Source organism: Protopterus annectens, chromosome 9.part0 (genome assembly GCF_019279795.1).
Source record: "Protopterus annectens isolate FY-2018-M chromosome 9.part0, PAN1.0, whole genome shotgun sequence".
Taxonomy (NCBI): Eukaryota; Metazoa; Chordata; order Ceratodontiformes; family Protopteridae; genus Protopterus; species Protopterus annectens.
In genome coordinates, this window is record NC_056743.1 from 290189979 (window position 1) to 290215018 (window position 25040).

Genomic DNA, 25040 nt, shown 5'->3' on the forward strand with positions numbered 1-25040 from the left:
AATACTGAAGACACCAAAGGAACAGTTTGTGTAATAGTCGGTTGTGTCATGATGATAAAAAGTCCAAAGCCCACTAATTATCCAAAAAGAACTTCAGCAAAAAAATAATAAAATAGTGGTAAACTCAGAACTGAGACAAGCGATACAATGCAATACTGAGAATATAGTGTACCTTGCCACCTGCATAAAATGTTCTGCCTTCTATGTGGGAAAATTTACGAGAAAGCTAAAGGGCAGAATTATAGAATATTGTTCAGTCATACGTAGACAGGTTTCCATGAATACACTGGCTAAGCGTCTGTTAGATTTTGGCATAACCCATTATTTTAAGTATAGAGTAATTGATGTGATTAGTAAGAGCATAAGAGGGGGAAATATTAACAACTTAGAGGAAACAAGAGAATATGAGTGGATAATTAGGCTAGCTACAGATAAACATCCAGGAATCAATTCTGCTGTAAGTTTTATACCAGTATTAATAAGAAAGCAAATACAATATAAATGAATGTACTTTTAAATGTTTTAGATTAAGAAAGAAGAAACACTTTTTTTATAAATAATTTTTTTTTATAATAATGAAATGAATATTGTGATTTGGTTGTGGTCATGTGATTTGATTTTACTATACAAGTGTTAGTATAATTGTTATTACTGTTTGTTGCACTGAAGAAGGGTTAAGCCCGAAGGCTTTGCTTGTTCGTTTTATTGTTTTATTAAATTAAGTTCTGACGTTTGACTTGAGTTTTTATTTTTTATTTGGGTATCTTTCTTCCACATTGCCCTGTTTCTACTTGCAAATCCTGATATTTTATGACTTTGTGTCTTTCTGTGCAGGACACTGTAGTCATTGGGTGTGGCAATTTCAGTGATCAATGCTACTTTTTGTCTTCTTTTCTTAGACCACTATATCTGGTTTTCTAGCATCTATCTTTTGAACTGTTGGCAATGGATAACCCCATGTGATGTAGATTTCATTATTTTCTATGATGCTTTGTGACCCATGGTTCCAGTGTTTTTCAGCCACTTCAGTACCATAATGTTTGAACAATCCCCTGTGCAACAGTCTCACCACATTATTATGCCTTTCATTATACAGTCCTTCTGCCATTAGTATGTCACAACCAGCAACAACATGTGCAACTGTTTCCAATTCTGTTTTACAAAACCTAAGTTTGTCTGTTTCTCCCACATGTTCAATGGCCTTTGCAAACCAATGTGTATGTAGCACACTGTCTTGTGCTGCCAATATTAACCTTTCATCTCTTAGTTTGAATTCACCTCTCCTTAACCATTCCTGCATTCATTTCTGATCAACATGAGGTTCTTCCAGAAGTTTTCTATACTTGGAACTATATTTATGCATTTTCCACATTTCTTGCCTTCTCATCTGATCCTTCACCTTATGTTTTCTTTTATTTTTTGGCACATTCAGTTGCTGCCTGGTTTTTATCCACTTGTGGTTTGATTTACATTCCTGCTTGACGCCGATATTCTTCTGTTAGATTAAGCAGGGAAGTCATCTTAGATTTATTCTCCTCATGTTTCAAAACTTTCAATACATTTGGGTCTTGCGAGGTCAGCAGGTATGTGTGGAGTCAGTATGTGTGGAGTCCCACGATTGCAGACCTGTACATGCAATCAAATTCAAGGAGGCCCATCCCTCCTTCAGAATGGGGAATATATAATTTTGGTATGTACTGATTTTTACAAATCATTTGGTGAGCATGAAGCATCCTTCTTGTTTTCCTATCTAATCTATCCAACACGTTTTGGGGCCCAATCAGTTACTCCAAAACTGTAAGTTAGGACATGAAGAGCAAACTGGTTTATAGCTTGGATTTTGTTGATAGATGTCAACGCTGTTTTCAGGATTAATTTAAGTCTTTTAAAGTACTCCTTACCAAGTCTTATTCGGATTTGCTCATGTTTTATTGTTGATCCTTTATCAATTCCCAAATATTTATACACTCCCTCTTGCTCAAGTTTTTTTTTTATAATACATTCTTGTCCCAACTGAAGTTTGCTTGATGCTGCAGTTTTCCTGCTTTTAAGGTTGCTTTTGCACATTTATCAAGCCCAAATGACATTCTTATATCATCTAAAAAAGTTTTGACAGCTTGCACTTGTGCTTTCAGTTCCTCATCTGATGAGCTATAGAGTTTCAAGTCATCAGCAAAGAGAAGATGAGAAGCCTTTATACTTTGCTGTTTTCTAGGAGCCAAATTATAGCCATGGCCTAAGCTATTAAGTAGACAGCTTAATGGGTCAAGGTCAAGGCAAAATAGCAGCGGTGACAGTCACCATGGAATATCCCCCTTTGAATTTTTATCCCTGGGATAATAATTTGTCTTTTATCATGGCTTAGTTGCAAAGTAGTCTGCCACTGTTTCATGGTCACTGCAATATATTTGATCAGTGTAGGATGTAGCCTAGATATTTCCAAGCACTCTTTTATCCATGAATGTGGGATATTATCAAATGCCTTTTTGTAGTCAATCCATGCCATGCTTAGAGTCTTCCCTTTTTTTATAGTTCTCCGCTATGACTTTATGTAACAACAAATGATCCTTTGTTCCATATGACTTTCTTTTATTGTCCTTTTGTTGTACTGCCATAATTGAGTTTTCTTCTAGATGACTATAAACTCTGTCAGCATCAATTCCCATTTATAGTTTATACATTGTCTGAAGGAAAGTTACCGGTCTATAATTTTTAGGGTAGCTTGCAGGTTCACTCTTAAGTAAGAGTATTGTTTTTCCTGTTGTTAACCAGGTTGGTGTCTGTTCAGGGTGCACATATAAATAGTTCTTACTCATGGCTAAATCTTTGTGCAAAGATGTTAATACTTTTAACCAAAAGTTAGGTACTACATCTGGGCTTGGGGTTTTTCAATTAGAGACTTTTCTTAATTTCTTTTCAATCTCTCTGGCTGTTACTTCATCCCATTTCATATACTGTACCTTTAAACTTCTTATTCTTTCTTTTACTTCTTCTATCCATTTAGCATCTTTATTATGTTCCACAGGATCTTCTTAGATATGTCTCCAAAATGTATTTCTTCTTGTTTTAGATGTCTTTCAATTCCTTTTACATTGTTTCCCAATTCTCTATAAAACATTTTTGGGTCATCAATAAATTGCTTATTTTGTACTTTTCCTTTATATTTATCTGTGTATCTTCCAAGTTTTCCCACCTGTGCTGAGATTTTTGTTTGTTGTTTGCGATAGTGCATAATAGATCCTGGTCTGTTCTAATACTGCCCATTGCTTTTATCATGTCTATCGTTCTTAGTATTTTTGTTGATTTGTTCCTTGTTCTATATTCTTCTAACAGTGACACTTCTTGTCTTAATTGCTTTATAGTTTTCTCTGTTCGATACTTCCATGATGGTATTCGATTTCTCCTCTTCTTTTCCCTCACTACCCTGTGTTCTTGTGGTAGAACTTTATCACTTATTAATTTAGCTGCACAGTAATACAGCTTGTTTACTTCTGTTATATCGCATGGATCCCTATGGACAGTCCTAATTACTGTTCAAACTTCTGACTTTTGGGGTTTTATTGACCTTCTGCAGTCTATTTCTTTCATTGATCTTAATATATCTATATATGTCTATTAAATCAAGCATCTCTTCTCTTAGCTCATTTTCTTCTAAGCTGAGGCACTTTTTTTTTTTTTTACATTTCCTGCGGGCATTCTATAGAAAGATCTATATCATCTTCCTGTGGCACATTCTCTTCAGTTTCATCCTGTGGCATCTGTTGTTCTGTCATATGGGAGGTCACTAGCCTATCACTCCTCAGCATTGACTTCATCAGAGTTTCCAGTTTCCTGTTCTTTCCTTTGCTGTCCAGTTTCAAGTATACGTTTATACTGGTTACCTGTGGAAGGATTCAAAATATCTTCATATGGCACCTGACCAATTGCTTCCCATTCCACTGGTTTCCCCTTAATTTGGATATCCACTGCTCTATCCTGTTGTGGTTGTTTCTGAATTAGATCTTCTACACTGGATCCTTCACTCCACAGGTACTCCATAACCTCAGTCTTTATTTATTTAACTTCTCTATTACTAATCTCCTTTTCTACTTTTCCTCTGTCTTTTTAATTTTTGTATTGTAAAGTTTTCCATGTCCAGATTCCTTTGCCTGTATTTCTCTTTAAATATCTTTGGTGCTGCTCTTTTTGTACTGATTAGTTTTGCTTTCTCCTTTGCATAAATATTACACCATATTAAATTTCTTTTTCTTTCCCATGTCCATATTTCTTCTTCAGATGTCTCTTGATCTTCCTGCTTCTCCTTACTTTGGGAAATCACTCCATCATGCTGTGATATAACCTGTGTTGATCTTCTACATCAAATCCTTCACTTTGCAGACACTCCAAAACTTCAACTTCGATTTTTTAACTTCTACTTTACTAATCTTCTTTTCTACATTCCCTCTTTGTGATACTATTTTTTTATTGTGAAATTTTCCATATCTGGATGCCTTTGCCTGTATTTCTCTTCGAATATCTTTTGGGCTGCCTTCTTTATATTGATTAATTTATCTTTCTCCTTTGCATAAATATTACACCATATCAAATCTATCGTTCTTTCCCATGTCCATATTTCTTTTTTATACTTTTCCAAACATTTCAAAGTTTCTTAATCTATATATTGTTTTTCACAAATATGTTGTAATAATGAATACAAATTTTTATTTCAAGCTTCTGACAGTTTTTCTTGTGGAAGTATTTTTCTTTCCTCTAATTTCTTTCTTAATCATTTTGTATATCTTGTGTTTGGAAATTCTGTGTTCTTTGCAAAATAGTAGTAATACATAATTTCTCTCTTATCCTCAATAGTCCACTTTATCATCTCTATGGCTCTTCTTTGGCCTATTAGTTTTTTGTGATTTTTGTGGACTACTACTTCCTTCTACAACACTGAGTGCATCTTATAGGTTCATAGGTTCATAGGTTGGTACTAGGCTATCGGCCCTAGGGCCTATACAAGCCTAGCCATAACAATTCCCTGGATATTTCTTCCCACAATATTTACTTCTCTGGACCCCTGTCTAGCAGGGTGACTGACATGATCCCTGGGGTGAATTTCCTATCTCCCATCCAATTATCAAGGTTCCTTTTGAAGAGGGACAATGAGGCGCTCTGCTTGGCATGTATGGGAAGTCTATTCCAGAGTATGAGGAGTCTCTGGGTCAGGAACCTATCCCTCCAGCATGTTTTGTTCATTGTGATGACAAGGTTTAGATCCCTGGAGCATGTGGCTGTGAGAGATTGGGATTTCTTTAAGTGGAGCATGTCCAACAGCTCAGGGTTTGACATGGCCTTGTATGTTAAGCAGAGATCGCCTCTGAGTAGACGATATGCCACAGAGTATAGCTGAAGTTTTTTTAGACGGTCAGTATATGGCATCTGCTTTAGGCCTGTGATTCTTTTAGTAAGGTATTTCTCTGGCCTTTCCAGCTGTTGCAGATGTCTTGTGAGGTACATGCCAAACGGGGCATTATACTCTATAATGGGTCTAATGAGGGATGAGTACAGTGGGACAATGACCTCCTTTTTTCTGGATGAAAAGCCCTTAGTGATGAGGTGTGCCATGTAGAAGGATTTCCTGACTGTTGTGGCAATGTGGTTAGTGAAAGTGAGACCACTGTCCATCTGTGTCCCTATGCCTGTCATCAAACTTTTGATATTTAGTGTACTGCCACCTATGTGGCAATTCATGGGTACATGTTTTTTTCCAAAGGGGATAACTGTACATTTCTTGGCATTAAACTTGAGCCCATGGCTCTGGCACCAGGCATCTGTTTCTGTAAGGCCCTTTTGTAGAATATCCACATCATTTGGGGATTCAATAATTGCTCCCAGTTTGCAGTCATCTGCGAACTTTGTTAGCCAGAGTGCCTTATTGTTGGCCTGTACTTCAGAGAAGTAGATGCCAAACAAGAGTGGTCCCAGGACTGAACCCTGAGGTACTCCACTTGTTACTTGTCTGGAGCTGGATTTGGAGTTGGCTACTTTTACAGTCTGGGTTCTGTCAGTAAGCCAGTTGGCAACCCAATGAGTGATGTAGGGATTTATGCCTAGCTTAGTAAGTTTATCTATGATTCCAGAGTGGGGGATGATGTCAAAGGCCTTGGCAAGGTCCATATAGGCTGTGTGGTCCGTGATACCCTCGTCCACAGCTCTGGAGACTGATTCAAAGAAGTCAGTCAGATTCAGGAGACAAGATCAGCCCTTCACAAACCCAAACTGGGTAGGGTCCAGTGTTCAAAGGTTGCCAATGTTTTTGCTTATAAGTTCCATGATAATGCGTTCCATGACCTTGCAGATCAGGCTTGTCAGACTGATGGGACGGTAGTTCCTGGGATCCAAGGCAGATCCCCGCTTGTGGAGTGGGATAACTGTAGCTGTGTGCCACTCAGTGGGCACGAAGCCTGAGGTGAGGCTATGATTAAACATGACACTTAGGTGAGGTGCCAGTTCATTTTGTAGTTCATGTAGTACACAGCCTGGGATGTCATCTGGTCCCATGGATGCTGTATTCTTAGCTTTGGAGAGTGCGGTTTCTACCTGTGTGGCCGTGAGTACCGGAATTTGGAAATCTTTTGGTATTGAGATGGGCCCATTAGGGGGTGAGGGGGGGTGAAGTCGGCACTAAATCGATCTGTCAGGATATTGGCAATATCCTTGGGATCAGTATATTTAATGTCATTCTGTTGTAGCTCAGAGCAGATCTGAGCATTGCCATTTAGATTCTTGACATAACTATAGACTGCCTTGTAGTTGACTTTGGAATCTTTGACAATTTTATTTTCATAACTAGCTTTTGAGGATTTTACGAGGGATCTCAGCTTCTTATTGAGGCTGGTGAGGGAGTTTTTTTGCATCCTGGGATTTTCCTCTTTTCTGTAACAGTTTCTTCCTTCTGTTGTATAGTTTGTTTATAGCAGGGGAACCACCAGATTGGCTTCCTTTTTTTGGAGAAGAGCATCTTGGTTCTATTGGGGATGGCACGATTCATGCATGAGTGGATGTGCTCATACAGTGCCTTAGTGTAGGATTCTGCAGTCGAACTTTCAGATTCCGTCTGCATGGGTCTTGTGAAGTTTGTCACTTCTGACTTGAGTACCATGAAGTTGGCTTTGGAGAAGTTTTTAAGGCGATTTCTTTACTGGGGGGGTGGGATGTGGATGTCAAGAGTAATGTGCTTATGGTCAGACCTGACCAATGAGGGGGTGACCACTGGTGTGGAACTTCTGTCTCCCATGTTGGTAATTACCAGGTCTAGGATATTGGAGCCCCTGGTGGGACAGTGGATTAGTTGATCCAGGGTGTTGGAATTTATGAATTCCAAGAACCGTTGGGAAAAGGAGTTGATACCTGAGTAGTTTTCCCAGTTAATGGCAGGGTAGTTGAAATCACCCAGTATTAGGGTGTTTGGTTGTATCTTAATATTTTCCAGTCTGTTTAGAAAAGTGTAGTGAGAATTTTGGGTCATGGTGGGGGATTTGTAGCAAGCTACAATTTGGATTGCAGTCTTACCTAATGTTAGTTGCACCTGGAGAATTTCATATGCATTGTGTTGGGCAACTAGCCTGGAGGTGTGAATATCCTTGGTGAATATGGACACTCCTCCACCTTTAATGTTTCGGTCTTGGTTTTGTGGCCGAAAATTGTGGTAAGAGTTGTAGCCTGGTATTGCAGGGGTGCTCTCTGGAGCCTTGAACCAGGTCTCAGTTACTGCACAGATATCAATGTTCTCCATTTTTAGGAGTGCCTCGAGAATGTGCATTTTGAGGTTTAGACTTCTAGCATTGAGTAGCATTACCTTCAGATTTTGCATGCTTGTATCTGTTACAGTGGTGTTTTTATCCTTTGAACCTTGCCTAAAAAAGGCACTATAGGGGTGGCAAGAGCTTTAGCCAGTAACCTGAATCCCAGGGGTGACAGGTGCAGACCATCTCTGGCAAAGCATTGTAGTTTGTCGATCATGTCTTCCCAGGCAGACATATACTGGATCCCCTTTGACACCAGAAGCTTAGCCAATTGTTGAAGTCAATCATTTTGTCCTTATACTGTGGTATCATTCTGGGTGAAGGAAGGATGCTACTCAGGGCTAGAGTCATACCTGCCTGGGCCACATGATCCAAGAGCTCTTCCATGTCTCTTTTCATGTAGTCCAGGGAGGTACATCTCAAGTCATTCACTCCAGCATGGACAATGACAGAATTGTATTTGTACTTGTTGTGGAGTGACTTGAGTGCATGCGTTATGTGGTGGATCCTGGCACCTGACAGGCAGCTGACTGTAATTTTCTCCTTGTTCAGCCTGGTGAGTGGGACATCAGTGTGCCTGACTACAGAGTCACCTATGACTAAAGTGTTGGGTACATTGTCTTGCCTTAGGGGCTGTTGTTGGGTGGCACACTGGTGTTGTGAGCTATGTGTCACTTTGGTTGTGACTGGTGTTTGAGTTTCAGCTTCAGAGGTCCTTGTTGCCTGGGCAGGTTAATGTTAAGGGCCTCCACATATGTGGGTTTATTTTTGCTATGTGTGGGTGTTGATGGTGTGGGTTTTGAAGGGCTATGAGTTGCTTTGAGGTGTAGTGCAGGTATTAACCTTCTCCTCTTGACTGTCTAGCACAATCTTGGCCGGAGAGAGCTTTGCTTCCAGTTTGGCTATGTAAGTGCATCTCTCGCTGGTTGTAGTGTTGGGTGGTAGGTGGAGAGGATTGTCTGTGTACATGAGGCAGTTGCCGCATTGCCCCAGTATGCCCAGATTCAGCAGGTGGACAGGAGAAATCACCGGAAGCTGACCCTTGGGCATGCCTGTTTAGGTGCTTTTTTTGTAAAGTTTAAGAGCTGTTTTCCCTTACCTTTGCAAGGTACTTTGCAATTATAGGCTGTTTAGTGCCTATGATTAATTTCTCCTTATTGACAAGGAGAGTTGAGTGCTTGTATCAGTTTCAGGCTTCCTAGTGCTTTCCAGCAGGTTCTAGAGCAAGTGCTAGTCACAGGGGTTCAGATTTTAGTGCTACTACTGAGAAACCAGCTAGTTCTAAGGGAAAATTTGAAGAGCAGACTTTCTGGCGTAGCCTCGCAGTGCTGCACGATGCGAAAAATCTGCAAACACACACATTTTTAAGCCAGAAAGCTGAAAGAGATAGAAATCAGCCCAAAAAAGCTAATACAATTACAATTTCAGAGCTGGAAACCACTCCTCTAGCGTTAGATAGGCAATACAATGCTCACCACTCCCACTGGTAAGCAGTAGGACTTTCCTCTACCACAGCAAGGTCTGGATAGCTCTGAACACAGAAAATAAAGTCCTGAGACAAGCAAAGCTTGGGATATGGACTGGCTAGGAAAGGTGGGAAACGAGCAAACAAGATAGTATTTTTTTGTTGAAACAGGCTAAACAATATAATAATAAAGTAAATAAACACAGAAAAGGCTAACACACTTGAGTATGTCATCCTAAACAGTAAATGCAATTAAAACTCTACAAAATTAGCAATTTAAAACTTTTTAAATGAAGCAAGGCAAGTGCACAACTGAAAACTATTTAAGAGGCAGTAATACAGCAGAATAGGTAGCTAGTCTACATATACAGAGAAGTCTGCCTTCTACCAGCACCTGCAGGACTGCATGGATAAGGCAATCCCCCCAAAAAAAAAAGACTCTTCAAGTAGGTAAAAAGCCAGCCTGCAACCCTGTGGACCCCCAACAATAAAAACTCTAAAACAAAAAGGGAGGAAGCATACAAGATAGAAAAAAAACTTTAAAAACCTGATTCACCTTAAACTATAAAAAAAAAAACTAAAAGCTAAAAAAGCAATCATCAAGCAAAAGAGAAAAAAAAATAGCTAAGACAAGACAACAATCATTAGCGCTTCTTAGAGTACCCAGGAGAAAACGGAGGAAACTCCCAGATATGCTCAGAACTAGTTCAAAATACTGATTGATGGGATGGTGACACACATTGGCCCACATACTGCAAACAAGGTTCACCAAAAACTTCCAAAGAGATATCTATAATAAAAAACGAGTGCAGCCCCAAAAACATCTCCAGCGCCCAAGTGAGAACTGCTCCAAAGAAAAACACAGCATCCATGCATCATGGATGGTGTCCTGGGTGTGTGCTCCTGTGCCCGAACAACGGGGACTAAACCCACAAGCTAGGACAGCTAAAAAATCAAAGTCAATACATACCCAGGGGAGTAGAGGGAAGGCTGCTGCACTGTGGTCCCAAGGCGTGTGCCAGGCCCTGAAATTACCGCCCATTAGCTTGACCCATTAGCTTTGAAATTACTGAAAGCAATGCTCGACAAGGAAATGAAATAAAGACAATCAACATCATAAACATAGGAAACCTGTTGACTTTGTCCTTTGCAGAGTTTTTGTTGAAACCAGATCAATCTTTTTAAACTTACTTTTTTTTTTTTAAACACAGGTCACCAAGGCCATTGAGGAGGTCCCGGCAAAATACAGCTACCTCGATCTGGCTATCTGGCTAATACTCGACCACATCATTCCTTGGTATCATTGAAAAACTCATCAGCTTAAATGTTAACCCACATCACAAAACTGGTTGCAAACCCGGACCAGAATGGGAAGCCTTCAGACTGTCACTGGTGCCATGTGCCGGGCTCAGCTCAAGCCAAGTCAGTGGTGTGTGGCTCAGTCCTGGGCCCACTCTTCAGTAGGTTGAAAGGCATCTACTTTGAGTATACAACAAAGTTGGGGAGGGTTAAACTGACAAGTATTGCAGATGACTCAAAACTATATATCCATAGTAGCTCCCACAGAAACACATAACTGAAAGCAAGGGTCTCACCCAAACGGAAACCAAAAATGTGTACACGGTAAAAAGTTAAAGCCCAAAAAAACCACACCCAAAATTCGAATACAACACAAAGTTCCACAGAGCACATTAAGGGGACCCAGGGGTGAGCAGAAGAGATTAAATAATCGTCCTCCATAGGTTGATAGATAGTAGTCAAGACCCACTACCTTAGCCACCTTATCATGAAGTAGGAAGGGATTCTATATTGGGACCTTAGGATGAGAGGACCTCATCACCCACCACCAGAAGACCTTTACTCATTTTATATCGACGGATGATTGAGTGCCCGACACCTAGAGCCATGAATCTGATGAGACAAAAGCAGCACTTTGAGAGGCCACAAGTCCAATGACCAAAGGAGAAACTGTCCTCAAAATCTGTCCAGTGCTGCCCGGGACCGCCAGAGGCTCAGAGGCTAGCTCTGCGCTGTTGTCAAACCCAGATTTGATGAGATGTTCATCACCCATAAAATACAGGACCCAGACAAGCCCATCATGGAGCACCCTTAAACCTCAACCTCTGAATATTTATCAGGCTGGAGGAGAGACTTGGACCGACACCCAAGCCTGATCAATAGGAATGGGGGGCTGTCAGAACAGCCAACCACTGAGGCCCTATTGGACTGAAATCCCGTAATGTATGTAAGAGGATGGGATGGGCTCCCGTATGTGAGAGTGTCATTGACCTGGATGGAGATAAGAGAAGCAAGCAACCCATATATATACAGAAAAGCAGCTAAAACACACAAACAATTCAGGTGCAGTGCAACCTAGTGCACTTGACTTGTAGCAATATTAAGGAAATTACAGTTATAATAAATGCTGTAAAATATTCTCTATATTTCCAAAATGTTTGAGAAGCACAGTCAGAACACAAGGAGAGTCAGGCTTTTTTTTTTTGAAATGGAAAACAGGAGAAACAGAAGGCCTTCTCAGATTTTCTCTCTGTATTAGGTAGAATGAGCTAATGCCACTAGACTGGGAGGAGTGTCCCAGATCAGATTTACAGTAGGGGCAGGCAACTGCAAAGCCACCAAGTATAACAACAAGACACGAACAGGGAGGGTGGGAACCAATACTAAAGCTATTAACTTACAAACAGTAAACATTACAGAAAGCCACAAAATGAAAGTTTTTAAACAGATAAAGGAGCAAAGAGACTCTACAGAAGGCTTTTAACTGCAAACAAATCAGTTACCCGTGAGATTAGTTAATAGCAATAAAATAGACTAAAAACTATGCAGCAGGCAATAAAAAGTGCTATATATAAATTGCTAGAGACAATAATCAGTATAAATAATCCAAAAAAACAGGATACTTATATATCTCAGATGACAGTTGTAGTCAATGCTCCTCCTCCACTCTGCTTAGTGTGTATAGACAGAAATTATCTCAAAGTTAGAGCTTAAATACCAGAAGATACAACCTTAGACTACTTTTAAAAAAAAAAAGCACAAAAGAACCAGCCCCCACTAGCCAGCAGCCAATTAACACAATCTAGCCAAGGTAAAGAAAGGCTTCTGCTAATTCAAGATGGCCTGTTCATGTGCTTTGAACAATCACTGTAGAAACAAACAGGCCCAGAGCCAGCAAATCTGAACTAGGACAATACTAAAGCTATTAGCCTATAGACAGTAAACACTACAGAAAGCCACAAAATGAAAGTTTTTAAACAGATAAAGGAGCAAAGAAACTCTACAGAATGCTTTTAACTGCAAACAAATCAGTTACCCATGCACATTAGTTAATAGCAATAAAATACACTAAAAACTATGCAGCAGGCAATAAAAAGTGCTGTATATAAATTGCTAGAAACAATAATCAGTATAAATATTCCAAAAAAACAGGATACTTATATATCTCTGATCATAGTTATAGTCAACGTCCCTCCTCCACTCTGCTCATCTTCCCCCTGGGCTTGGCCTGGCCCCATTGTAGGAATGTTTCCGCATTTAGAGGCTTTTGTATTGTCATCCGTTCCAATCCTGGCACCAGTGTGTCTACCAGGACGGGGCACTTTTTTATCATGGGTCTTGTGCATCCAGCTATCTTTTTTAATTTTTAACCTACTTCAGACTGCACATGAGAAAGATACAGTGGTATCTGAAATTTCTTTTGTTCCAGAATAAGCACCCTTTATCTTTTCATATCCTAGTGCTGGAGTTTGTCAGAAGATACATTTTTTGGTGGAAATATTGGATTTTCTTAAATCCAAGTCTACCCTTCTCTCTCCCTGCTCCAAAGCAATTAGTTACCACAGATGCTTCAGACATTGCTTGGGGCGCAGTTTCAAGGAGGTTAAAAGTGCAGGGGATGTGGGTTACCAAGGACAGATGCAAGCATGTAAATATCAAGGAGATGCTTTTTCTCATTAAGGCATTTAACTCACTGAACTATCTTTTGTCCCATGAACATTTTCAAGAGGTTACAGGCAATGCCATGCTTGTGTAGTGCGTCAACAAGCAAGGGGGAACCATACCTTCTTGGTAGACTAGCTATGTTAGCTTGGAATATAGCTTCACAGCACAATCTCACTCTACAGCCATCCTACATTCCTACAGAACAAAACTGTGTGGCAAACAGGCTGAGCGGGACCAGGGCAGACCTTCATGAATGGAAAGTAGATCAAGAGGTCTTCCAAGATTTGATATGCCTGCAGGGAATTCTTCATGTAGACCTCCTTGCCTTGTCTCTGAACAATCAACGGCAAGATTCTGTTCCAGGGTAGCATGCAGGTAGGCCTGGATGAAAGATGCCCTTTCTTTTCCTTGGAAAGGAATGTTCCTTTATGACTTTCCATCCTTTTCACTAATATTAAGGGTACTTCTGAAAATGCAGAAGGAATCCCCCAAAATCACTGTGGTGACTCCCTTCTGGCCCAGGCAACTATGGTTCTGCCTTCTTTTGGAAATGGCCAAGGCAATTATTACAAACTTCATTACAGAATGGATGTACTCACACAAGAGCAGGGGTGTTTGATACACCCTGACATCAGTTTTCTTCCACTGAATGCATGGATGATAGATTCTTAGTTTCTTTTAGGCACCTGTTTACTGAGTACATGCAGAAGGTACTAATGGAAACAAGATGCCTGCAACTAGAAAATCATATATTAGCAAATTGAAAAGGTTTCTAGTTGCTGCCAACAACATAACCAGCACCCATTCAAGGTTAGTTGTTCTCTGAGTTTACAATATTTGTGTGAGTTATCCTGTGGCCTTTCTTATTCTTCTGCCAAGGCTCATTTATTGGTTATTTCAACATGCCTGCCTATGGATTTTCCTCTTTCAATGCAGTCTAATGTCAAAATGTTATTATAAGCGGTTTTGCCAAGAAAGCTGGTGTCCCCTCTTTGAGACCTTAATTTTGCATTATAGACGCTAACTCTTGTTCATTTGGAATCAGAGAATCTGGCTGACTTGATGTTCTTAACATGGAAAACAGTTTTACTGATGTTCTGACCTCTGCATGCAGAGTATCTGTGTTGCAATTTCTTATGGTAAGTCAAACCTATCTCATTTTCCATAGTGACAGGATTTCTTTGTGAACTAATTCTTCCTTTATTTTTACCTACTGTGGGAAAAAGTTGATGATTAGGTTTTTTCAAGTTTTGCCATTTTTGTCTCGAGTATATAACTGTTGATCATGTGAGCATCAGGATTTTGAAGTAGACCTATACATATACATATATACATATGGGTCTGCTTTGTTTCATTGAATCTTTTTTCACTGAATTTCATTTCACCCCGACCACTTCGCTGAAAACTCAAATTACCGAAAACTCATTTTACTGAATCTCATTTCACTGAACTGCAGTTAGTATATATGGCACTGTGTAGAGTACTGTAAGGCAAGTAAAAGTTATCTGCCCTTTTCCCCACTGTTATATGATCCTGGAGTTAGTATATATAGTCAGGGGGGATGTGAAGGGGCACAGCCCGGCTCATTGTGGGGTGTGGGGGGTGTAGCCCCCCACTTAGTTTCAATACATATTGTCTTCTGGAGAGAGTTAGACATTGGTGTGGTAACTATGCATGTCTATTGTTTAAAATGTATTGTTTTGAAGTTTTTTGTAAAATACAATATAAAACAAACAAGGTGGGGGGTCTATACTCTGCCACCCCCCAATGTGGGGGCGTGTGTCCCCCATACCCCCCTAACTATATATACACACTCCAGGATTGCACTACAGTAGGGAAAAAGGCATATACCTTTTACTTACCTTACAATACTCTGCCATATATACTAAATTCACTTCAGTGAAATGAAATTCAGTAAAATGACTTTTCAGTAATTTGTGTTTTCAGTGAAGTGGTTGGGGTGAAATGAGATTCAAAGAAACAAAGTAGACCCATATGTGTGTGTATATATATATATATATATATATATATATATACACACACACACACACACACACACACGTACATACACACACACACACACACACACACACACACACACACACACACATGCACATTGAAGGAACTGCTAACTGTGCTTCCATAGGTGCACCATGAACTTTGCCTCCTGTGTCCCTGCCAGTCTAGCTAGCAGTTTATTACACTCTTTATAGCTACATCTGTGTATTAAAGGTGCTTTTATTTGTGCCGTGTAGCTTGTTTGAATTGAACTGCCTATTAGCTGTCATCTAATGTATTGCATTAGATTAAATCCTCATCAACAATGCAGAATTCACTCTGAATCAAATGCTTCTCTTTTCCTTTCATATTATTGCACACTGGCCTGTTTGCTGTAGGCAGTGTCTCCAAATCTGGCCACATGCCAGTATGAATTTCTGAATCCTTGACTTTACATATGTCTAGGTTAAGTTCTGAGCATCTGTGTGTGAACTTTTTATGAATTTGTTTGTTAAACATGGCAGTGGTTTAATCTGTATTTTTTCAGCTACAGCCCAGATAAAAATATTTGCAACACTGATACATATATTTAACACAATGATTACACTGTTTTTGCTTGTAAATTGGTTAATATGTTTGCACTACTTATTTGGGGCTGCATGTTTATTAAAAATACATTTATAGAATTTAATATATTTCAAAAATGAATGCATATTTATAAAGCTAATGTGGTAGAGTACAGTCACCAAAAGAATCACAGATATTAAATATATATAATTGTGGACACATTACTTAGCTACCAGTATATAAGCAGATGTCAGTCCAGTCCAATGGGATTTTTATTGATTTACATAATTTCATTATTCCTGATGAAATGCTTTTTTAATTTAAAACTGCAATAATACTTCACCTTTGGTAAAATCACAAGGGCTCTTTCAGGCATCTGCAGTTGTTGGGCCTAACAGTCATTTTCATTGTTTTTTTTCCATAGAGCACCATAGGCCTTGGACTTTCTATTATTGCTGAAAACGTTAACTGTTATGGCAGTGGGATTATTTGCAGGAAGTTTCTGTCAATCAGCATTGGACGATCTTGGATTGTATTTGATGATGAGACTGGAAAACCAGTAAGTTACTAATTCTTTCCCCAATGTGCTACATATCTGTGTATTAATTGTATTGCTGTTCAATGTATTGGCACCATTAAGTCATTTTGCTTGTTGTCATAGAAAATAAGATGAAGTCACATTCTTTTACCTCACTATTATAGTATAACCCGGGCTGTGCCTGCAAATGGTCTATAGTGATCAGTGTACTACCTCTGTAACCAAAATAAATAAATAAATAAATAAATGAATAAATAAATTCCTGGGAATGTAGGCAATATTTCTGGGTGAAGAGTAGCATGTTCTGAAATGTCTGCATTTATAAGCTTAGATCACTAAACCAGGTATGAATGGATAGTTACTTTTCATATTCTTGCTCTTCATCTCTGACTTTGTTACATTGCACCCACTGTTACTGGGGTTTCATGAGTTTTGTACTTATGTATTTGTATTCTTTGACTATAAGATTAGGTCACGAAACCATATTTTTAAACATTTAATCCTTCCAGTTTATGGTTTTCCTACAATGTGAGAATAAGTAAATATACTCTGTGACTTTACTTCTCCAGATTTACTTACACACACATTTTGAGAAATCTGTATTTTGCCTTCTTGAATTTTCAGTGTTTGATAATGATGTGTTCATTAGTCAGTGATGCCTGATCTACGTGGCATTCCACTGATATGTGATATACTGTTCAGGATCTTGTCTTACATAGTTGTACTTTAAAATAAATGTCTTTCTTATATTTAGGCAAGTTATCCATCCTTCCATCAATCAATCCATCCAATCATCCATCCATAAATTCATCTTTCCTTCAACCCATCTGTTTTCTAAACCACTGGTGCTCATTTGGGTCATGCTATACCTACAAACAGGGCAGGGTAGACCACATTCTCAACAACAGTCTTCAGCTCATCCTGAGTGATGCTGTGGCAAGCTGAGAGACACAATCCCTCTGTTGTGTACTGGGATTTCCATGAGACATCCTGCCAGTGTGCAATGGGTTGTATAACTCTCATGAGCAGCACCATCTGGGCATTCTTACAAGGAGACTAAAGCACATCAGCAGACTACTCTTAGCTCAGAGAAGCAGTGGCTCTACTCATGAATCCTCCTGGTTTACCAGCCCCCTTTCACACAGATTGAGTCTAACTACCCTGCAAGAAAACAGCATTTGTTCTGCCTGTTGCTCGTGAGATAATTCTTTTGGTCAGTACCCTTGTGTATCAAACTGATTTGTACAGATGCTTGTGTTTCAAAATGTATTGGTAAAGTTGCTTGTGTTAAAATGTATTAACAATGTGCCCTGCTGGAAAGAAAAGAAATGTAAATCTATTATTGTAACTTAATTAAATGTATATATTTTGATAGAGGATACAGGAAGAAAAGAGGTTAATTTCAAACTTCAAAAACAGTAAGAAAATTAAACTACTGGGTACAGGCCATAAATATATTATCTTACCATTTTGAATGAAGCCAGAGATGCAATGTCAATAAAAATATGGTTTATTAGTTCCTGTAGGAATAGTGGAATTCTTTTATGATTGTATGACTTCCAGCAGCTGCACCAAATCTGAGCAATGTCCTTGTGTGTGTATTATTGACATGTAGGTGCTAAAATCCTGGCAGCTTCTAGAGCTGGTGATAGTGCAGGAACCAGAAGATAAATAACCAGATGCATGTGATGTCATTCTGTACAGAAATAATATTTTAATATTAGAGGAGACTGAAGTCTCTTAGCATTCTGCTCTTGGAACCTGACAAAGGAGGAAGACCACTTACCTACTTCATCTTAAGTGATCAGGGATAGTAATTCTCTAACTAAGTCAAGACAATATACTGAGAGTAGTTAAGTATTGTTTTTTCTGTAGCTGTGTGAATCTTTCCAGCTGTGTTATTTTTAATGTTTCCTATGACTAAAACTGGTATTTACTGTAAGTAGGTATTTAGCATTTTGATGTTCTTTTATTATTTATTTTTAAATGTATTTAAACTTCTCATTGTGGCTGGTCCTTTTAGAAAAATATTTAAGTTTTGAGAGTATTAGCATATATTTATTTGCTGATAACGCTGGCCAATCCTGAAAGCCTGGCTGTGTGGTCAGCATTACCATTTGTATTAATATTAACTTCACTCATTATAATTGGGTACCATTGCAAGAGCCTTAGGTAGCTGGCTTTTTAGTGCCTGGTGGCAATGATAACTACTTTATAGTCTAGGTAGAAGGGGGCACAGCGGTCATGCCCATAGGAGAAGGTAACATAGAATGACTGACAAATGTAAGGCTTTGTTTTTTGATTTAGTTATTACATCTCTGCTATGATACAGAAAAATGGTTGCAGTACTGTCCTTGATGCACCAGTCTCCTGGTCAGTCTCCCAGCCCCGACTAACGTCACTTGTGAACTAGACTTCTGGGGTACTTAAACTCCTCCATTTGATATAACTGCTGTCTGATCACCCTTAAAATGTAATTTGCCCTTTTCCAGGCAAGAAGCATGACCTCCAGTATGGATTTGCTGATTTGATTTTCATATCATGCATTTTCCTGTTCAGCAGAGTCCCCTAAATGAAAAAAAGGAAATAGTTATTTTAGGCTAAGCAGGCATCCATCATTTGAAGAGAAGAGACACTCATTATCTCCTTATTCTGGACACTCTTCAGATCCATACCTCTCAACTGTCCAGATTTCCGCAGAATGTCCAGATTTTTGCCTTATATTTTTAGTCTGTTCCTCAAGCATTTGTGGTTTTCTGGAAAATCACTAATGATTGAAGTCACTAAATAATGACATTCATTTGAGTTTCAGACTTCATACACTACAAAACATGCATGCCAACACAAATCCTGTTATTCCAGCAACTTTCTTAGTTTATAAGAGCAATATTCAAAATCTATCCCTACTTTTTGATCTTTGTCCCTCCATTATTTCAGGCTTTGTCCAGATTTCTTGTGCTAAGCTGTTGGGAGGTATGTTCAGATCTTGAGTGCTCATTGATATCCAATAATTACAAACATGAAAGTAGACAATTCACACCTTTGGCAGAGTACTACATCCACCTTGAACATACCTGATATGCTGTCTGTGACGTTTCCCACAGTCTGTCTGATAGTTACCAACAAGCCATGAAGGCAAGAGTTGTAGCATTCACAGAAGTGAGGCCTAGGTGTGAAGCAAGCTTTATAAAGCCATGGAGTATAACTTTCGGAGGGAGGTTCTTGCAAACTATCCATTGTTTCATAAGGGACAGGAGAAATGTTGCTCAGGTTTCCATCAGCTAGGGAGGAGATATTCTGATCTCACATGCTACTATTTTAAGAGGTGAAAGAGACGAAGCTGGAGAAGTTCTGTTTTACAGAACAGTGCCAGAAACAGATGGTAGGGTTGGATTAATTTCTGTAGATGAGGTCACTGCACTAAGGATTAATCAGTTCCAGTCTGGAACAGCAACAGGAGTGTGTACAAAATTACTGAAAATGCTGAGCATATTAGACATTGTTTTTCATGTTGCAGGAAACATGCCTTTACTCTTTGCTTAGAAGGCTGAGGCAGTACCTCTGCATTGATAAAGTAGGGTACAGTTATCATTTGCAGAAAAAATGGGAGGGACTGTGTGTTCAGTTATTTTAGGGTAATATCCCTCATTCTTCCTCAGAATGCCTGTACTAGAGGCCTGAAAGGAGCCTTTCTGTAATAGTTCATCATTCGGTTCAAGTGAAGTAATGCAGAGTGCTTCATGACCACTGAGCATTAGATCTGCTCTTTATACATGCACAGATGTGGGAGGGGTCATGTGACATTAACAGTGCTGCCTTTGTGTATTTTATTGACACACTGAGAATGCATCTGATAATGTACCCTAAATGATTTGTATGGCAAGCTATCAAACTGTGGGGTCCCATGGCTGCTTCTAATAATCACTGAGTCCAGGTATTTTAGCAGCAATAGCCTTGATTTCCTGTTTTCAGTTGATTACAAGGATTGATTAAAAAAATGCACAAAAGAAGCATTTTATAAATTTTGAAATATATAATATTTACCATCTGGAATGGTGGGCATATATCTGATATTGCAACTGCCAGGGGAAGGTCTTTAACCTGGATTATATGTAATAATTTGGAATGAGTTATCATCATAATAAAAAATTTAACTGGGGATTTAGTGTTATTATATCATGTGCATCTTAGCTTTGTCAAATGAAAGCCCTTCTCCTGACATAGGGTGTTATGTTTCTGCTGCCAAAGGCCAAGGGTTGTTAGGTTTTAGTGTTTGCTTAGGTGCAGAGAAACCATTTTACACCACCAGTAGTGTACCAAGAGTGGGGTGAACAGGGCAGCCACCCTGTGTGCAAGGTGTTAGAGGGTACAATCTAGAGTTCCTGTTTTTCTTTCTGTACTGAAATGAAAGTGCAGAGAGGCACTGCAATACAATGTCATCTTTTATTTTTGCCCTTCACTTGAATATGGATCTTATATGAAGAATTAAGTCATTTTTTTTAATCTGCTGTTGTAAAGCTGAGGGGTGTGTGGATTTGGCTATTGTAGGAAGCCGGCTAGTAAAATAATACTGATTGTCTTTTTACAGTAAAAGCCATTTTTTTCTTTGTGCTGTTCATTTGAAGAGTGGGGTGTGTGTGTGTATGTGTGAGTGTGCATGTGTGTGTGTGTTCGAGGTGACATGGATCTTGCTCTCTGCAACTTGCATGAGTACATCAGAGGCTACTATATAAGGGAGCTCATTAAAGATAACATTATGGATGTTCAGCTCAAAAAGTAAAAAAAAAAAAAACAAAGAAAACTGAACTGTGAACATAATTCAGCAGCGAGTAGAGCTGGTGATGAAAAAGGTAAATAAGGCCCAGGACTGAACTACATACTAAAGCACTTGACAACAAGATAAAATATTTTGGAGGAAAAAATAGTAGTAAGATCAGCTTCTGCATGACACACTTGCATTTAACCTTTTTTTTCTAAGGAATTGCTTAGGTTCATAGGTAGTTACTAGGCTATCTGCCCGAGGACATTTATAAGCCTAGCCAGAGTGTGTCAGCTTTCACCGCCCCATTGATTAATTAACTGATCCTCTGTCAAGCAGAGCCAATGAAGTGATCCCAGGTGTATAGTTTCTGTTACCCATCCACTCGTCATGGTTACTCTTGAAGAGTGTTAGTGAGGGGCTCTGCCTGATGTAATTTGGAATTTTGTTCCAAAGCATGGGGAGTCTCTGTCCCGGGAATCTATCCCTTCAGCATGTTGTATTTATTGTTGTGGCAAGGTTTAGCTCACTAGAGCATGTGGCTTGCAGTGACTTGGATTTCTTTAGGTGGAGCATGTCCATTAATTCTGAGTTGGACATGGCTTTGTAAGTCAGGCAGAGATCACCTCTGAGTAAGCAATATGCCACTGAGTGCAGCCAGAGTTTTTTTTCAGTCAGGCTGCATAGGGCATATATTTGAGGCCAGTAATCCTCTTGGAGAGGTACTTTTGTGGTCTTTCCAGCTGTTGGAAGTGTCTTGTGAGGTACATCCCAAATGGGGCATTGTACTCTATGATGGTTCTAATGAGTGATGAGTAGAGGGGCACTATAACCTCTTTATTTCTAGATGCGAACCCTTTAGAAATTTGATGGACCACATAGAAGGATTTCCTAACTACTTAGGCAATATGATTGTCAAAGGAGAGATTACTATCTACCTGGGTCCCCAGATCTCTTATTACCTCTTCTGTATTAAGGGGGCTGCCACCTATGTGGTAATTCGTGGGTGTTTTGTTTTTCCCAAATGGGATGATAATACATTTGTTGGCATTTAGCTTGAGGCTATGACTTTGACACCAGGTGTCCATCTCAGTAAGGCCCTTTTGCAGGATGTCCGTGTCAGCCGGAGAGTCAATTATGGCTCCCAGTTTGCAGTCATTGGCAAACTTGGTTAGCCATAGTCCTCCTGTGTTTGGCTGTACTTCTGAGAAGTATATGCTGAACAGTAGGGGTCCCAGGACCGAACCTTGTGGAACACCACTTGTGACTGGTTTAGAGTCGGACCTGGAGCCCGCTATTCTGACTGTGTGAGTTCTGTCTGCAAGCCAGTTGGCAACCAATCTCATGAAGTAGGGGTTTATGTTCAGGCTGGTGAGTTTTTCTGTATTACCTGAGTGGGGAATGGTGTTGAAAGCCTTGGCGGGGTCAAGGTAGGCTGTGTGAACCATCTTTCCCTCATCTATGGCCCTGGCGACTGTCTCAAAGAAGTCAACCAGGTTTAGTAGGCATGATCTGCCCTTAACAAAGCCGAACTGGGTCAGGTCAAGTGTTTGGAAGTTCCCAGTGTCTTTGTTAATGATTTCCATGATGATGTGCTCCATAGCCTTGCAGACCCAGGCTAGTCAGGCTCATGGGGCGATAGTTACCAGGGTCAGTTGTGGCCCTCTCCTTTGTGGAGAGGAATAACCATTGCTGTGCACCATTCTATGGGCATGTAGCCTGTGGAGAGGCTGAGGTTGAACAGCGTGTTTAGGTTAGGGGGATAGTTCATTCTGTAGTATGTGCAAGACACAGCCTGGAACACCATCTGGTCCCATTGACTCTGTGTTTCTGTCTTTTGAAAGGGCTGTTTTCACCTGTGCATCTGTGATTTTGGGACAATACACTTTTCCAGTATTATTGTGGGCCTTTTGGAGGTGAGAGGGGGGTAGACAGGCTACCTAGTGCTTACCACTCCCACTGATAAGCTAGAAGGCTTTCTTCCAACACAGAAAGGCTTGCAGGCTCAGAAGCTTGCCAACAGTCCTGGATACAGCAAGTTTGTATCTGGACTAGGCTAGTTACAGGAAAGGTGGGAAACAAGTGCAAGTGCAGCTTTTAAACCAGAACATTGAAAGAGATGGAAAAAGAAAAACTGCCCAAACAGCCAATAGCTACAATTTCTGGGCAAGGAACCACTCCTCTTGTGGTAGATAGGCTAACTATTGCTTATCACTCCCACTGATAAACTATAAGGCTTCCCTCCAACACAGAAAGGCTTTAGGGGCTCAGAAGCTTACAAAGAGTCGTGGATACAGCAAATCTGCACCTGGACTAGACTAGTTACAAGAAAGGCAGGGAACAAGTACAAATGTAGGCTTTTAAGCCAGCAAGTTGAAAGAGATGGAAGACTGCCCAAACGGCCAAATAAACTACAATTTCTGGGCCAAAACTCACTCTTCCCATGGAGGATAGGCTACCTAGTGCTTACCATTCCCACTGATAAGCTAGAAGGCTTCCCTCCAACACAGAAAGGCTTTGGGGGCTCAGAAGCTTAATAACAATCCTGGATACAGCAACTCTGTAACTGGACTAGGCTAGTTATAGGAAAGGCGGGAAACAGGCACAAGTGTGGCTTTCAATCCAGAAAGTTGAAAGAGATGGAAAGAAACTGCTCAAACAGCCAGTAGCTACTATTTCTGGACCAGGGACCACTCCTCTTGTGGTAGATAGGCTACCTGATGCTTACCACTCCCACTGATAAGCTAGAAGGCTTCCCTTCAGCACTGAAAGGTTTGGGGGGTTCAGAAGCTTACAAAGAGTCCTGGATACAGCAAATCTGTACCTGGACTAGACTAGTAACAGGAAGGCAGGAAACAAGTGCAAACACAGACTTTAAATCAGAAGGCTGAAAGAGATGGAAAAGCTTCCCAAATGGCCAATAAACTATAATTTCTGAGCCAGAAACCACTCCTCCTGTGATAGATATGTTACCTAGTGCTTACCACTCCCACTGATAAGCTAGAAGGCTTCTCTCCAATACAGAGGGCTTGGGGGGGGGCTCAGAAGCTTACCAACAGTCCTGGATACAGCAAATCCATACCTGGACTACACTAGTTATAGCAAAGGCAGGGACCAAATGCAAAACAGGCTTTTAACCAGAAAGTAGAAAGAGTTGGAAAAACTGCCCAAATGGCCAATGAACTACAATTTCAGGGCCAAAACCCACTCTTCCAATGGTAGAAAGGCTAACTAGTGCTTGCCACTGTAACTGATAAGCTAGAAGGCTTTCCTCCAACACAGAAAGGCTTGGGGGTTCAGAAGCTTACCAACAGTCCTGGATACAGCAAGTCTGTATCTGGACTTGACTAGTTACAGGAAAGGCAGGAAACAAGCTTAGACTTTTTTTGATACAGAAAAGCAGCTAAAACAGCAGTAAATACAATTCAAATTGTAGTGCAGGCCAGCACACCCAAATGTGTAGCAACACTAGGCAAATACAGTACAAATAAATGCAATTAAATTAACAAATGACTAAAAAACAAGTGCAGAAGGAAGTAAATTAGAAGGCTACTAACAAGTAGTAATAAGTGCAGAGTAAGAGCAACTGAAAAGATAACAGCACACAGAAGAGCAACTAAGAAAGTTACAGTAAGAGGAGCTGAATAATATATATATATATATATATATATATATATATATATATATATATATATATATATATATATATGGGTCTACTTTACTTACCCGAAACGTTATTCACCGACACTCCGTTGACCGACACCTAAAGACCGACAGTACGAAATACCAAAACTGTAACACGCCAACGATTGTAATCCCGACAATTGCACTTAACAGCAAATCACGTAATATTCAGCATTACTATATAAGTATACCATACATCCACAGGGAAGTAGCCTACCATGATCAGTATTTGTGAGCATTTCACAAATACTGATCATGGTAGGCTACTTCCCTGTAGATGTA

The 25040-nt window shown here is 39.8% G+C and overlaps 1 protein-coding gene across 2 annotated transcripts in view; it reads left to right on the forward strand.

Annotated features, from left to right (window-relative positions):
- Nucleotides 1-25040, forward strand: part of OTOG (otogelin) — a 2079396-nt gene that overhangs the window by 1172452 nt on the left and 881904 nt on the right. For both annotated transcript variants that reach the window (XM_044082876.1, XM_044082877.1), the window contains exon 26: nt 16202-16336. In XM_044082876.1, the coding sequence (XP_043938811.1) occupies nt 16202-16336 (135 nt within the window). The remainder of the gene's footprint in view (nt 1-16201; nt 16337-25040) is intronic.